This window comes from Carcharhinus amblyrhynchos, chromosome 12 (assembly GCF_965287045.1).
Source record: "Carcharhinus amblyrhynchos chromosome 12, sCarAmb.v2.hapA, whole genome shotgun sequence".
Lineage (NCBI taxonomy): Eukaryota > Metazoa > Chordata > Chondrichthyes > Carcharhiniformes > Carcharhinidae > Carcharhinus > Carcharhinus amblyrhynchos.
The window spans coordinates 1629821-1646751 of NC_137335.1; the positions used below are offsets into that span (position 1 = coordinate 1629821).

General features: G+C 42.2%; 1 protein-coding gene across 2 annotated transcripts in view; it reads right to left on the bottom strand.

Annotated features, from left to right (window-relative positions):
• Positions 1-16931, bottom strand: part of vps54 (VPS54 subunit of GARP complex) — a 66410-nt gene that overhangs the window by 16214 nt on the left and 33265 nt on the right. For both annotated transcript variants that reach the window (XM_080199963.1, XM_080199964.1), the window contains exons 13-17: positions 14555-14684; positions 8576-8757; positions 5196-5308; positions 4765-4828; positions 1259-1364 (exon numbers count right to left, since the gene is read on the bottom strand). In XM_080199963.1, coding sequence (XP_080056089.1) covers positions 1259-1364; positions 4765-4828; positions 5196-5308; positions 8576-8757; positions 14555-14684 — 595 coding nt within the window. The remainder of the gene's footprint in view (positions 1-1258; positions 1365-4764; positions 4829-5195; positions 5309-8575; positions 8758-14554; positions 14685-16931) is intronic.

A 16931-nucleotide genomic window follows, 5' to 3' on the forward strand; every position in this document is an offset into this window, starting at 1 on the left:
CAATGGTAGGGCTACAACTGGAGTACTGTGTGGAGCTCTGGTCACCGTATTACAGGAGGGATGTAATTGCTGTGGAGAGAGCGCAGAGGATGTTACAAGGATTTTGCCAGGGCTGGAAAAGTAATGAGAGAATGGAGAGGTTGGGGTTATTTTCCTTGGAACAAAGAAAGCTGAGGTGTGACTTGATTGAAGTATATAAAATTATGAGGGGAAGTGATAGAATGGCCAGGATATAATTGTTTCCCTTGGCAGAAAATTATAGAACCAGGGGACGTAGATTCAAGATAAGTGGCAGTAAGTATAAAGGGGAACGAGGGAGAGATGCCCAAGATCTCTGGAGGCAGAGACCTTAAATTCTTTTAAAAAGTTCCTGGATCTGCACTTTTAATTGATGTGACTTGCAGGGCTATGGGCTGGGTGCAGGTAGATGGGATTAGAGAGGGCATCTGGGTGTCACTGGGCTGGCATGGGAAGCATGGGCTGAGTGACCTTGTTCTGTGCTGTATCTTTTCTATGGTTATAAGAACATAAGAACATAAGAAATAGGAGCAGGAGTAGGCCATCCAGCCCTTCGAGCCTGCCCCGCCATTCAATAAGATCATGGCTGATCTGTTGTAGCTCAGTTCCACTTTCCCGCCCTCTCCCCATAACCCTTAATCCCCTCTCTTATCAAGAACCCATCAACCCGCTTCTTAAAAATATTTAGCGAGGCAGCCTCCACCACTTCAACGGGCAGAGAATTCCAGAGATTCACCACCCTTTGAGTGAAGAAGTTCCTCCTCAACTCCGTTCTAAACCGCCTCCCCTTTATCTTGAGGCTGTGCCCCCTAGTCCTACTGTCTTTTTTGAGCGGGAAGAGTCTCTCCACCTCTATCCTATCCATCCCATTCATCATCTTATACGTCTCAATGAGATCTCCCCTCATTCTTCTAAACTCTAACGAGTACAAGCCTAGTTTATTCAGCCTCTCCTCATAGCTCAATTCCCTCAACTCCGGTATCAGCCTAGTAAACCTCCTCTGCACTCCCTCCAGGGCCAAAATATCCTTGCGCGGGTGCGGCGCCCAAAACTGCACACAGTACTCCAGCTGCGGCCTCACCAATGCCCTATACAGCTGCAGCAAGACCTCCCTACTTTTATATTCAATCCCCCTCGCTATGAAGGCCAGCATCCCATTCACCTTCCTGACCACCTGCTGCACCTGCAAGCTGGGTTTTTGCGACTCATGCACAACAACAAATAATTTTTAAATAAATACCTTTAATAAATCTGAGAGGCGAGTGAGCATGTCAGTAGTAATTGAAGGGATATCATCTACACACTGACAGTATTCAAATATTATTCTTATTAACAGCAAAACGGTCCTGTCAAGATAAAAGAAAATAATTATAAACCCTATGAAGAACAGGCTGAACAGTACAGTGTTGCTTTATAAACAAATACACAACACATGCGGATTAAACATACTGAATATATTGCTCTACGATTCCACACAAGGTGCTACAATGATACTTGTGGACATTGAACTCAGAAGTTTAAAAAACCAATATATCTGTAGTTCCTAAAAAGAGAATCTAGCCTCGAGCTTGACCTCAACTGATAACACATTAGTAAATAAAGAAATATTTTAACCAGCACAGAGGATTAATTATTTTCGCAATTGAACTTACTCTTATTCCCATTTTTATATTGTGCCAAGTGCTTTTTATTTCTGCAGACTGTGGGCACCTTAACAAGTCCAAAAAAAGTTAACTAATGACAAAACTCTCAACTGAACAGTGATCGGATTTGGGCCATTAAAGTTTTCTCTGTGGGTGGAAAGATGCCTGGTAAATAAATATTGATACAAGCATACAAATTCCTAAATGGTTGTTTGAGCTGCACAATAGACATTACTACTGTTGTAGCAAACATTTCTATTGGAGTGTGTAAAGTGAAAAAAACATGCTAGTAAGAGATATTTGCATTGTCAACAGGTCCTGACAGAGGTTGGCTAGTTCAGTTGATTGAATGACTAGCGTGGGGTTTGGAATGATGCTAACATTCCACTCCAACTCAGGGGAACTTGGGACCTTCCTCCCCATACTGCCCCTGACTGCGGAAGGCAATGTCAAACCACAACCGTGAAACTGAGCAATGTGGCTCCAGATGGAGCATCAGCAGATAATAAACCAAGGGGCTGCCTTTGGGCTGAACACGCATGGAATGCAGTAGATATAGAAAAACAAATGCCTTCCCCAATCTCCCGCATGGTTTCAACTCTGCTCTGAAACCTCAGAGGAATAGTTAGTGGCGGCTAAATATTATTGAACAATGCAGCAAACAAACCATTCAATCAGCATAACGTTTAATAAACTGTCAAGGATGTTCATTGCTTACATTCAAATTGCCTCAAATCATTTTTTCTCAAGTTGTCCACAATGAACCAAGCACAGATGGTGCAAACTCATTTCTAATAGCTAAGATACATGCTGGGTATTAAAGTATTCTGGATGAGAGGTCAGTTACACCAGGTGGAATGAGCTGCTGTGCTTCCAGACAGACCAACTGGCATGAGAGGATTACTTTAAATACATAAAAATTCTGATGGCAGTTTCCGAGGTTAAGCCACAAATGTAAGAGGAGTCTTCACTTTATCAATTGAGGTTGTATTCAAAGCCAAGTTCTGGAGGTTGAAGTATATCATTCTACCTTTCCAAAAGATTTTCTTTCTAAATCTAAACTTTTCAGGCTTCTACACCCTATTTGACACCAAAATTATTCTACTTGCTAATGTGCATCATGCTGTGCTGCTTCTCAGCCAATGAGGAGATTCAATGTCTTCCCCTCACCCATGGGTAATTTAGCTATCACGAGAGCTCCTGAGATTGCCATCAGCATTGTGTAGACATGTGAAGCTGGAACTGTCTCTGCACATGGCTACACACTATGTTCACTCTGAAACCCTGTGAAGTTTCTCCCAATCAGCTTTCGGGTTTCCCATTTCATTGCCAATGAGTAGCTTGGTGATCTCTCAGCTTCCTACCTGTTCCTTGGATTGTCCCACCTTAACATCACAGACATAAGAACATAAGAACATAAGAAATAGGAGCAGGAGTAGGCCATCTGGCCCTTCGAGCCTGCCCCGCCATTCAATAAGATCATGGCTGATCTGTCGTGGCTCAGTTCCACTTTCCGGCCCTCTCCCCATAACCCTTAATCCCCTCTCTTATCAAAAACCCATCAACCCGCTTCTTGAAAATATTTAGCGAGGCAGCCTCCACCACTTCAACGGGTAGAGAATTCCAGAGATTCACCACCCTTTGAGTGAAGAAGTTCCTCCTCAACTCCGTTCTAAAACGCCCCCCCTTTATCTTGAGGCTGTGCCCCCTAGTCCTACTGTCTTTTTTGAGCGGGAAGAGTCTCTCCACCTCTATCCACCTCAGGTGAAATTGGAAAGTTACTCAGCAAGAAATTGCTGGGGAAGTTTTTCCTTCATAAATGGTCAATTCCTGGAGCAATGCTACCCTGTTAATGCTTAGTTAATTACTGGATCACCTACTTCAACCATTACTATATAACTTAAAAATGACAATAGTTTGAATGATATGCAAGGATGGTAGGAACCTTTCAGGTGATACAGTAATACATTTTAGTGCTGCATTAATTCACCTAGTTAAATATATTTTTAAAATATGTATTTAAAGTAATCCTCTCATGCCATATTTAATGTGGATCTTTGGTCTGCCTGGAAGCACAGCAGCTCATTCCACCTGGTGTAACTGACCTCTCATCCAGAGTACTTTAATACCCAGCATGTATCTTAGCTATTGGAAATGAGTTTGCACCATCTGTGCTTGGTTCATTGTGGACAACTTGAGAAAAAATGATTTGAGGCAATTTGAACATACGCAATGAACATCCTTGACAGCTTATTAATGTGAAAAACTATTTTGCTTAATATTTTGATATCCATAGTGGATACTGTGGTGAAACAATATTTCCAGTACGTCCAATATAAAAATGTGAGTTTTATGTAATGATATTAAATTGTAAATTGATCATTATATTGCTCGCTGATTTTTCAGCCATTAAATTTCAAAGCAGAGACTGCAGCTCCATAATCAAACACACAAGTTGTTAGATTGGTAAATGAGTTACGATGCAGGAGCCATGACCCAGTGTTAATCAAACATTAACAAGTATAACAATAGATGTTCACGACCTACATAAGTCACTGGTTATACTGAATGCTCCATTGTGTCTTTTTATTTGGTTGCAAATAAATGCTCTTAGTTTGGAATAAATGAAGATCTTTATTCTTTTCTCTACACTAGAAGTCAAATTCAAGCTTGACATAAGAATTACATCACCCAATATGTGACCTCATATTGGAAAGTTTTCAAAGGACTTTTAGCCAGTGTACAAAACTGTACATATTCTAAAGTATTTTAATCACTTGTTGGTAGATTTAATTGTATGTTTTAAGCACTGCACGACTATGTACTTACTGTAGCTCACCATTTCTGCGTACTACCCTAATAAATAAACCAACTCATTTGAGTTTTTTGGCAGTCCATTTAGAATGAGGACTCAGGGGAATGGGCTGGACACCATTCTCCAAAGCTTTATGTAATACATCTGGTAACTGAATCATAGCAGATTAACCCACTCATAACATATTCAAATGTTTGGGTTCCTGTGAAGTTTGTCCTACTTATTAAAATCAGGGCCCAGGACAAAAGATTTGACAGAAAGCCTGTAATATAACGGCTATCAGCTTACCCAACTACAGTGTATTTCTGTCCATCGACAGACAAGAAATCGGCTGGCTTTCGTTCTTGTGGAACTAGAGAATAAACAAATCATTTTTAACACAGTGAAAATGTCATTTCTGCTGCATTCACAAATCTTAAATTCTCTCAATTTGATTAACACCTTGATCAGTGAAGATCATGTAAAATCAATAAAGCATTAATGGAATCAGTTAGGAACAGAGTTAGTATCTTTCTCCAGTGTGGGTGGCTCAGAATCTGAAAATTTCCACATGCTGAATAACAAACATTCAGCATTTCAACTGTTTAAACATATTGCTTTCCAATTGTAAAACTTTATTCCATGCTTATTAATGGAATAAAAACATTTCCCCTAACAAATAAAACCTGATAAAAAGTTGATTTATTTATTAGTCTGTTGAAAATTAGTAAAGAATTGACCTGTAGCCTTTTTCTCAGGTAAAGCAATCACTCCATCCTCAATGGAATTGACCAAGTCCTGAAACTCAGCTGGAACCTCAGCTTGTTTCCAACGTTCATTATCCAACAGAAGACTACAGCAAAACAAAAACTAGCATCAGGGTCACACACAATATCATTTTTATAATTATATACAAATACGGCTACTTGGAAAAAAAACACTTTTATAGCTTCCTTGGATGATGATACAATTCCTACAGTTCATAAGGAGGCCATTCGCCCATTGAGTCTCTGCTGACCGCAACCCCACCCAGGCCACTATCCCCATAACCCCATGCATTTACCCTGCTAATCCCTCTGACACTAAGCAGCAATTTAGTGTGGCCAATCCACCTAACCTGCATACCTTTGGACTGTGGGAGGAAACTGAAGCACCTGGAGGAAATCCACACAGACATGGGGACAACATGCAAACTCCGCACAGACAGTGACCCAAGCAGGGAGTCAAACCCGAGTCTCTGGCACCGTGAGGCAGCAGTGCTAACCGTGGTGGCACAGGATAACCTTCACATGAAACAATAACAGACAATGATTGTGAATATTTATTATGAAAGGCTGTCAGAAGCTCTGCTTTCTTCTGGAGCTTCTGCAATTTTAGAATGTTTGCCACAAAGTTCCAGGGCGTTGCCCACTTGAGTGACACCAGTCTTTCTCTCCCTCCCCCGTACAAATTCCTGATCTATCACATTCCTGGAGCTTCCTCTTCACTTTCACACCCACCATTACAGGCGTCTCCTAAAATCAAGACAAAGTACTAATTTAGTATCTCTGGCATTCCTTCATCGTTCAGAAGACATCCTGTTATATATTTAATTGGTCCCACCTTTCTGTTAATGATTCTTTCACTGTAAAAAGAATCCTTTCCCTTTTCTTTAAACTTTTACCAGTTTTGCTTCACACCCTTTGATCTTTTTTCTTTCTTTGTATCCAGCTTATCTAATTTGCATCAATAATGCTGGGTTTCATCAAAGGCCTCTTTTAAAATCATAAGAAATAGGAATAGGAACAGGCCATTCAGCCCACTGGACCTGTTCCAACATTCAACGAAAGCATGGCTGATCTGATTCTAATTCCAATTTCCCCCCTGCTCCCCCAGAACCCAGGGTTCATTGACCATCAAAAATGAAACACGGTCCTAAATATAATCAATGACCCCATCTCTCCAGCTCTCTGGGGAAGAGAATTCCTGTGGTGTATCACACAGGCACAGGAACAGTGGCCAACAGGTTGCCAACTTCAGACAGGATGAGGAGTTAGTGTCAAATTGAATTCAAAAAACTAACATCCCTCAGAGAACAAACTCCTCCTCATCTCTGTCTTAAATGGGAGGCCTCTTACTTTTAAATTGTGCCCTCTAGTTCTGGATTCTCCACTAAGTGAAAAGATCTTCTCAGCATCGAATTTATCAAGGCCCTCTCGGAATCTTACATGTTTAATAAGATCGCCTTAAATCCAATGAGTCTGGAATGTGCTGCCTGGGAGGGTGGTGGAAGAGGGATGCCTCACAGCCTTTAAAAAGTATCTGGATGAGCACCTGGCACATCATAACATTCAAGGCTGTGGTCAAGTGGGATTCGGTGGGAGGTCAGGTCTGTGTAAACTCAATGGGCCAAAGGGCCTTTTCTGCACTGTATGATTCTGTGATTCTATGGGAACCCAGTGAAGTCTCACAGTCGATTCTCATTTAACATTTAGACCAATGCCTATGATCATAGTCCTTACATGTACATAAGAACATAAGAAATAGCAGCAGGAGTAGGCCAACTAGCCCTTCGAGCCTGCCCCGCCATTCAATAAGATCATGGCTGATCTGTCGTGGCTCAGTTCCACTTTCCCGCCCTCTCCCCATAACCCTTAATCCCCTCTCTTATCAAAAACCCATCAACCCGCGTCTTAAATATAATTAGCGAGGCAGCCTCCACCACTTCAACGGGCAGAGAATTCCAGAGATTCACCACCCTTTGAGTGAAGAAGTTCCTCCTCAACTCCGTTCTAAACCGCCCCCCCCCTTTATCTTGAGGCTGTGCCCCCTAGTCCTACTGTCTTTTTTGAGCGGGAAGAGTCTCTCCACCTCTATCCTATCCATCCCATTCATCATCTTATACGTCTCAATGAGATCTCCCCTCATTCTTCTAAACTCCAACGAGTACAAGCCTAGTTTATTCAGCCTCTCCTCATAGCTCAACCCCCTCAACTCCGGTATCAGCCTAGTAAACCTCCTCTGCACTCCCTCCAAGGCCAAAATATCTTTGCGCAGGTGCGGCGCCCAAAACTGCACACAGTACTCCAGCTGTGGCCTCACCAATGCCCTATACAGCTGCAGTAAGACCTCCCTACTTTTATATTCAATCCCCCTCGCTATGAAGGCCAGCATCCCATTCGCCTTCCTGACCACATGCTGCACCTGCAAGCTGGGTTTTTGCGACTCATGCACAAGGACCCCGAGGTCCCTCTGCACCGTCGCCTGCTGCAGTTTTTCGCCACGTAAGTAAGATTTCTTCACATTTAAAATTGACATTAGAATTTATGAGAATGATGACAAAGTGTGATTGGGTAGAATGTGATTACACAAACTCTCCATTGCGGATTAGTTTATGATAGTCACCTGTTATTATTCACATATTCAGAATCATAACCAACACCCCAGCTCATGTTACTCTTCTTCACTCGCCAGCCATCTGTGTTCCTTGGCATTACTCATGTCTCACCTCCACTTGCTTAATGGCCTCCTGATATTTGACACTAACCACCACCCGCCCCGACCCTGCTGGCTCCTGGCCACTGTTTCTGCACCTCTGTGAAACACAGTAAACACAGTCCAATGCCGGCATATCCACATCATGACCTCTGTGAAACACCACAGGAGATATACTCGTGTATACAGAGTTTTTTTTACATTGGTAATAATTCAAAAACTCAAAAATCATATACAGCTTGGCATTTTGGATTTAAAACAAGTTTAAATGAGTTTTGATAATAATGAGTGCAAGTTTATTCAAAATGTAATTCTTCAATTTGACAGGAAATTACTTCACATAAATTAACCTGATCTGCCTTATTAACCACGATACCAAATGTCTGAAGCTCTCTTGCTTTCGATGACCATCATGCTTTGAGGCCTCGCTGTTTCCCCTCATGACCTGCTGCCTGCTCCATCCAACCTAACATGCCTCAGTAAGTTAACCCGCTCACCCCTTTTTCCCCCACAGAGAAAAAGAATATCCTGTAAGGGCGGGCGGCGCGGGGGGGAGCCAGCCTAGCTTCTGTCAGGTCCTAAAACTAATTTAATCTCTGCAGCAAACAGCTACAAGCCGCATTTCCATCCCTGATGGTGGTTTTACCCAAGTTTTGTCTTCCGCTCGTCATGGAATCGGTTGACGAATTTATTGGCCTGACTTTGCAGGGCTCCGCGAAGGGACATGCTTCGTCTGCTGCAAATCTTCTCTGTTTCTTGGACAAAGGTTTCCACGGTTCGGGACAGTGCCACAAACTCTGAGGAGTTCAGCTTTTCGAGGAAGCCATCCTTGAAAAAGGAAACAGTAAAAACAAATGAGGTTAACAACATGAAAAACCAATAAAGTACAGGCATGTTACCACACAATAAAGCAAATATTTATCTCTTTCCCTCTTGAATGAGCTCCCATTCAACCAACCTGGTTCTGAGTGTTGCTTTATTTAGTCTAACCTGTACAGTGGACTGCACGAGACAGAGGGTTAGTATGCTGTCCAGCTGCGTTTAAATCCTCCCCAGTTTTCTTAAACAAAGGAACTGAGGCAAGTGTCAAGGCACCAACAAGGCTGAAAAGATCAGCAAGAAAATGCTGATTGATGATGAAGGACTGAAGATGGTGCCAGTGATACATTACCTGTTGGTTATGCATGCAGGTGACCTGGAGAAATTGAAACAAACAAGATTGTTACTATTACACTAAAGGGCCCAGAAAGATGGAAATGTAGTTATTCAGGCAAGTCACTGGGAGGACAGGAGGAGGCAAGCGTTGCCAGTTCGCAATCTGAAAAAAAAAGATTGATGAATGGAAATTAGATTATCTAAAAAAATAATGAATTACACTCAGTTAAGGAGGAGGAACGAACAGGGAGGACCCTGGCAAATATGAATTTATGGTAGGACAGCCAGTGGATAAGTCATGGGGAGTGAAACTCCTCTCCTTCTGACAATAGTCAAGTCTCCACGTGAGATGAATTTGGAGATTTTCAGCCATGTTCCTACCTACTGCAGCCTACAGTTCAGCACAAGTTAAGCAATGCAAATCCAGCCCATACTCAGCCAACTAAAAGTTAAACTTTATTTATTAGTCACAAGGCTCACATTAACACTGCAATGAAGTTACTGTGAAATTCCTCTAGTCACCACACTCCAGCACCTGTTCAGGTACACCGAGGGAGAATTTAGCGTGGCCAATGCACCCTAAACTGCACATCTTTCAGATTGTGGGAGGAAACTGGGACACCCGGAGGAAACCCATGCAGAAAAGGGGAGAACATGCAGACTCCACACAGACAGTGACCCAAGCTAGGTATCAAACCCAGGTCCTTGGCGCTGTGAAGCAGCAATGCTAATCACTGTGCTGCCCTTGAACATGGGATTGTGGTGAAATTTAACTGCCTCACTTCTGAGGACAACAGATCAAGTGTTACCATCTGTTTTCTTTTTCCCACCCCACGGGGCGGTACAGTGGCACAGTGGTTAGCACTGTGACCTCACAGCACTAGGGACCCGGGTTCAATTCCCGGCTTGGGTCACCGTCTGTGGAGTTTGCATGTTCTCCCCATGTCTGCATGGGTTTCCTCCAGTTTCCTTTCACAGTCCAAAGATGTGCTGGTTAAGTGCATTGGCCATGCTAAATTCTCCTCAGTGTACCCGAATAGAAGCCGGAGTGTGGTAACTAGGGGATTTTCACAGTAACTTCATTGCTGTTAACGTAAGCTTACTTGTGACGCTAATAAATAAAATAAATAAATTATTATCTTTCTGCTCAGCATGTTATTTAGTCCCCTTTGCTCCTGTGTACTCCTGAATTTAAGTTGTACACACAAGCCAGACATGAACTAGAGAACGGAAATATCATTGATTGAATGCATTACAATGGCACTGCCAATGGGATCACAGATTGGAGAATTTAAACTTAATCATTTGCCAATAAAAACTATAGACTGAATGAGTCTGTTAGTTATTACACCATCATCCTGTATTACTGAAACTGCACAGGAAGTGGTGAATTTTTCAAATGGAAAGCACTAAATTTTTAATACAATTTCCTCAATGTTTCATTATAATAAGCCTACCACTGAAGTGATGGAACATGGTCTGGTCCTGTGGAGAAGACAACACTAATTTGGATTATTTTGGAGGATGAAATCCATAAAAATTCACTATTTTCCCGGTCACTTAAATCTAGCAAGTAATTTAACAATCCTTAGCGATGCTGATTAGTTATTTCTGCATTTATAACTGGTTACAGTAGCTTATCAATACACAAAGATTATGTAATTAAGATTAGCAGCACTTACACAGTTCAAGGAAATGAGGTTCGTTCCAGTAAGTCAATTAAAGAGGAAAGAAATGAGAGGAAGAATCTGAATTTAATTTTCAAAAAGGCAATTATTTCAGCATCATTACACCCATTGTAGTTGTATACAGCATAATCGGAAAACTTCAACACATTATAAAAGGTCCCAACCTACACTCTGCACATATCGATGGTATTAATATTATAGGTAAGCAAACCACAGGTAAGAAGGCAAACACATACAGTGAGGGTACAATCACATCAATAGTTTTAGGGAAGTTAATGGCTCCAAGTTTCTTGGATTCCACTTGCACAAGTTCATGCCTGCTTAGGTCGTTGGCAATTGGTTGCAGAGTTCTCGTGCCTACACCAAGTTGTTAATAAATAGAATCAAACAAGTTCAAATACATGGCTATCGATAAGAGTAAACACGAAGTGGGGTACTGGCTGCTGCTACCTTAGTGCCTCAGCCCTATTCAGCTGCTTAATCCTTCAGAACAGCTGGAAATGTGCCGGTGGATGCCTGAAGAATTCCAGATGCACCAAGACTGACAGCATTTTAATTACATAAGACTCAAATGCATTCGTCACATAAATTCAGGAAACTTGGATGAATTGGTCTCTTGCATGGAGGTAGGGATAATCCATCGAGGAAAGGTGCAGTGTAATGTCACTCCTGAGTTGCACCAAAACCTTCCAGGGAATTTGAGACCACGACATCTACCTGGTCCACCCCAATTCTGATTCTGACAAAGGCATCTGTCACACAAACCTTTTCCCACTGCTCAGCAATAGATGAGCACAAAGTTTCAACATTTAAAAGGAAGTAATGCTTTGAACAGACTTTCTGCGGGACCTTGGTCATCAGTGCTCCAGAACTGAGATAGCAAAAGCATGTTTCTGTGATATTCCTGCTGCTTACTTTCAGTTTCTATCAGGCCAGACATTCAGTATTTTGCAGAGTTCATTGCCTTGTGTTAAAATACAGTTTACAAAAAAACATTCAGTGAACATAACCAGATTCGAACATGTTGGTTTGAAACTGGACCTCTGCAGGAAAGCCCATGTACAGCATTCCAAGTGACAGTGGGTGGCACAGTGGTTAGCACTGCTGCCTCACAGCGCCTGGGACCGTGTTCGAGTCCCGGCTTGGGTCACTGTTTGTGGAGTCTGCATATTCTCCCCATGTCTGCATGTGTTTCCTCCAGGTACTCCATTTTCCTCCCACAGTCTGAAAGACGTGCTAGTTAGGATGCATTGACCATGCTAAATTCTCCCTCAGTGTACCCAAACAGGCGTTGGAGTGTAGCGACTAGGGGATATACACAATAACTTCATTGCAGTGTTAATGTAAGCCTTCTTATGGCACTAACAAATAAACATTAAGACTTTAGATTACTAGTTCAGTTTGGAAAAAACAACCTTGACCAACATCTGAAAAGGTCAAATAGTTAGAAACTAAAGAATGAAATTTTTAGAATCTGAACCATAATATTCAGACTGCAGTCCTTGTTACTTTATTTAAATGCATTTTTATTTTTTAAAATCTTCCTTTGAAGATTTTGTACAACAGACAGCAATGCACACATTATGAGCTTTGGAACGGGTTTGTTAACTTATCCTTTTGTAATGTAGACTTGTGCAATAATCTGTTAGAAATGTCTGAGATAACTTTAACAAGATAATTACAAGGGCAGATGCTGGCAGTTCCAAAGCATCTTATGTCCTTGGGACAATAAAATTTAAGAGATCAGAACAGAGAATAAATAGGCTTGTCAGAATGCTGAAAGAGCTGCACAAATTACTGGAAAATTAAACTTCCCAACACAGTTTGAGAAATGCCTCCAGCAATATTTTTCCATTTTACAACTGGAATTCATGCAGCTTAGGAACCCATTAGTTCATTCAACAGAAACAGGAAGATAGGGTGCCACATACCCTTACACACATTTGTACGACTGCCAGAATCTTATAATTTACATCAGAACTGGACAGTCACAGAGCGGCAAGCTTTCCCATTTGCAAGTCTCATACACTCCTCGCCCCCACACCGCTTGCCTGGAAAATGATTGCAGAAAGTAACCATTGGGGAAATCATTTTTATGACTGGGGAATATAATTGGAATTTGGGCTTCCACACAACAAGAAACACATCCAGGACAAGTTGAAGCATGAACAAATTTTTCCAAGGTAATTTTCAAAACAAGATGGTCACTCCGCAAACAACAGCAGCTTTTACCATGAGAGCAGAACACAGCTGAGTAATGGATTACTGCTGCCAGAATAATACGATGTACACAACCAGGAAGCAGAGCAGGCCATTCAGTCCCATGTGTTTGTGCTGGCATTTCTCCCACTCTTTCCCTGTAGCCCTGCAATATTTTCCCCTTCAGGTATTTATCCAGTTCCCTTTTGGAAGTTACCATGGAACTTGTTCCCGCTGCCCTTTAAGGCAGCACACTGCAGATCAGCTCACTCTCAGATGATGTCCTCTCCAATTCTTCCACCGTTAACATTAAGTCTGCATCCTCTTACTAATGGAAACAGTTTCTCCACTGGAAGCTTTATTTTTTAACACCTCTACTAAACCTCCCAGTCGCTACAAGGAGAACAATCCCAGCTTCTCTTCTCACCACAGGACTGAAGGCCCTAATCCCTGGGACCATGCTAATAAACCCTCTCTCCATGAAACTTTGACACCCACCCTAAAGTATGGTGCCCTTGGGCTTGGAATTGGGCTTTTCTATTTCAATCAGTGCTTTGTGAAGATTTATAAAGGGTTAGCAAAGCTTCCTTACTTTCTAACTCTGCCTTTATCTATAGAGACACTGGCGACATGTGCTTTTAACAGCGTTCCCAGCTTGTCATATGACTTGTGAAGATATCTCTTTATTTGCCAATATATCCCAGAGGTTACACAAGTTGCATTTACTTTTATCTAAGGTCACAAAGATTTGAAACAGATCATTCATAAAACAGAATTTTATTACTTGGGTTTGAAGGAAAATTCTGAATAAAAAGGTCTGAAGTTTATAAACTTTTATTTAGGCAAAAGCTGGCAGGGTGAGATACAAGACAGAGTGATGTAGAAGGAAGTTGGCACAGCGAGGTTTCGGCATTAACACAGCGATCAGTTTGAGGTTTGTAGTGTAGGGCATGTAGCCAACAGGGCTGGCTACTGGAAATCAATGTAATCTATAACCGAGAGAGAGAGAGCACGGATGGGGCCAGAAGGTGAGCCCAGGCAAACACAAGCATGGAGCAGATGCAGGCTCCTGTAAGAGAGCGCAAAGTGTGCAGGGGCACAGACATGTACACTGGATATGCAGGTTTCCGGGAGGATACTTAGCTAATCATTTTTGTTTTTGTAGCTTTATGACGTCAATCAGCTCAGAATTCACACTGAGACAACGCCCAGTAATCTCTCCTCAGATTAAGTCTGCATAGTTAATGCTAGAAATCTTTTCATGGATACTAATTGCAGAATTGTTTTGGTGGAATGTGTTAGAATTAAATGGAAAGATTCTATATTATTGATGAACAGCACCAGAAAGTAATCAATTAGAAAGGAGAAAACAAGAATGGCTTAAAACCTGTAAATGCAAAAAACTGACTAGTGGCTTGATGCTTGGACGATGAAAATTTATCCAGTTGGAAACTGCCGTTTACATAATTTGCAAAGTAAATAAAGCCTTCAGCAATTAAATGATGAACAGAAGACAACACACATGGTCAAATTACACATTAAAACAGAACAGTAACTTGGCAGAATTGCACAATTTAATTTACCTTAGCTCTAGCCATTAGAAACTTCACACACCGATCATGGCAGGTGTCAGAAGCACTGTAGAGGAGTTCTTGAAGATTATTGGCAACTCTGCCTAGCTCCAGTTCTGTAAGTCGCAAGTCATCACTGACCCTAAAATAAAATAGGAATTTGGGTAAATTCTTCAACTAATGCTTTCAGAAAAAGAGACAAAGCACCAAGACTTTTCATTTTGGGAAGATTGTTTCTCTTTTCCCAAGTGTTTCTCTTCTTGGAGTAACTTGCCACCACTGCACATCATCCTCCAACTTTCAGACCAGGGATTGGGGACGTGGAATTGTCCACAAAATTAACTCTTCCACAACTGGCCACCAGAAAGAAAAGGCCACAGAAGCTGATTTCTATACACATTCTATCCAGACACCAGGGCAAGAGTGAATGAAATTCAGCTGAGCAACACTTGCAATGAGGCATGATCCCAAGATACAACCATTCAAAACATTTGCCCAGTGGTGAACACAACCTGGAATGAGAAACAACTCAAACTATATTTTCATTAATTCAATCCTTTCATCACAAGAATTTTTGTACCATTCGGATGTGCTAAATGATTGAGATATTAAGGGGAACAGAGAAAGTAAATAGGGACAAGCAACAGCCACTGGTGGGGGAGTCAGGGATGAGGGGGTATGGAGTAAAAATCAGAGTAAGAAGTCTCACTACACCAGGTTAAAGTTCACCTTTAACCCGGTGTTGTGAGACTTCTTACTGTGGTTACCCCAGTCCAACGCAGGCATCTCCACATCATAAAAATCAGGGCCAGACCTTGTAGAATTGAAATTAGGAAACAGTTTTAACCACATACAGGGAGTGATGCAAGTTTGGAACCCTCTTCTTGCACCAATTGCTGTTTGCGGATCAGTCACTAATTTTAACTTTGGATTAACCAATGCTGTGTATAAGGAGGAGAAAGGCTGCAATCAGCCATGATCTCAGTCAATGATGAGACAGGCTTGAAACACTCAATGGCCTTCTGTCCTATGCTCTACAGTGGGGGATACGCTGGGCCGAGAGGTTACAGATTGTGGTTGGGTACAATTCTGCTGCTGATGACCCACAGAACTCCTGGATGCTCAAACTTCCTGTTTGGAGGTCTGTCCCATTTAGTACGGTGATAATGTCACACAATATGATGCAGAGTATCCTCAATGTGAAGATGGGCTTTGTCTCCACAAGGACTGCGTGATGGTCACTCCTATCAATAGATTCATGGACAGATGTGTCCGTGGCAGGCAGGTTAGTGAGGATGAGGGCCAAGTGTGTTTTCTCCTCTTGTTGCTTCCTTCACCATTTGCTGTAGAGCAGTCTAGCAGCAATGTCCATTAGGGCCCAGCCAGCACAGTCTGGGACGGTACTGAGCCAGTCTGGGTGATGGATATTTAAGTCACTCACCCAGAGTACATTCTGTGCCTGGGCCCCCCTCAGTGCTTCCTCCAAACGGTGTTCATGGAGGAGTACGGATTCATCAGCTGAAGGAGTACGGTACACGGTAATCAGGAGGTTTCCTTGCCCATGCCATGAGGCTCTATAGGGTCCAGAATCAACATTGAGGACTCCCAGGGCAACTCCCTTCTGACTGGACTGACACCTCTACTGGGTCTGTGCTGCCCAGGTCGATGACTGGTGGTCCGTCCAGTTTCATTCCTTATTGACTTGCTTGGCCATTTCAGACGGCAGTTAATAAACCATATTGCTGTAGAGCTGCAGTCACATGTAGGCCAGACAGCGTAAGGATGGCAGATATTCATCCCTAAAGGAGTATTAGTAAACCAGAAGATAAACAAACCTGCAGATATTTTTAAGGCACAGTGCCACAGTGTTTATCACTGCTGCCTTACAGTGCCAAGGACTGGGCCTATTCCAGCCTCGGGTCACTATTTGTGTGGAATCTGCACACTCTCCCTGTATCTACGTGGGTTTCCTCCCACAGTCCAAAGACGTGCAGGTTAGACTGGCCATGCTAAATTGCCTCATAGTGTCTGGGGGATTAGCAGGGTAAATACTTGGGGTTAAGGGGATAGGGCCTGGCTGGTATTGCTGTCAATGCAGATTCAAGGGATGAGTGGCCTCCTTCTGCACTGCAGAATTCTATGATTAGGGCTGAGTAAACTTGCCTGGATAGCATCTGTCTTCTCCGATAAAGAAATGTGATTCTACTGCCACCCAATGGTCAACAAAGATCTTGCAAGCTGATGTTATAAAAGAAGCATGGTGACATAGAGCCAGTAAAAAGTCTGATAACACCAGGTTTTAGGCCAACCGATTTATTTGATAATACTCACAAGCTTTCGAGGGGACTGCCTCTTCGTCAGGTGAAACTTTTTACTGTGTTTACGCCAG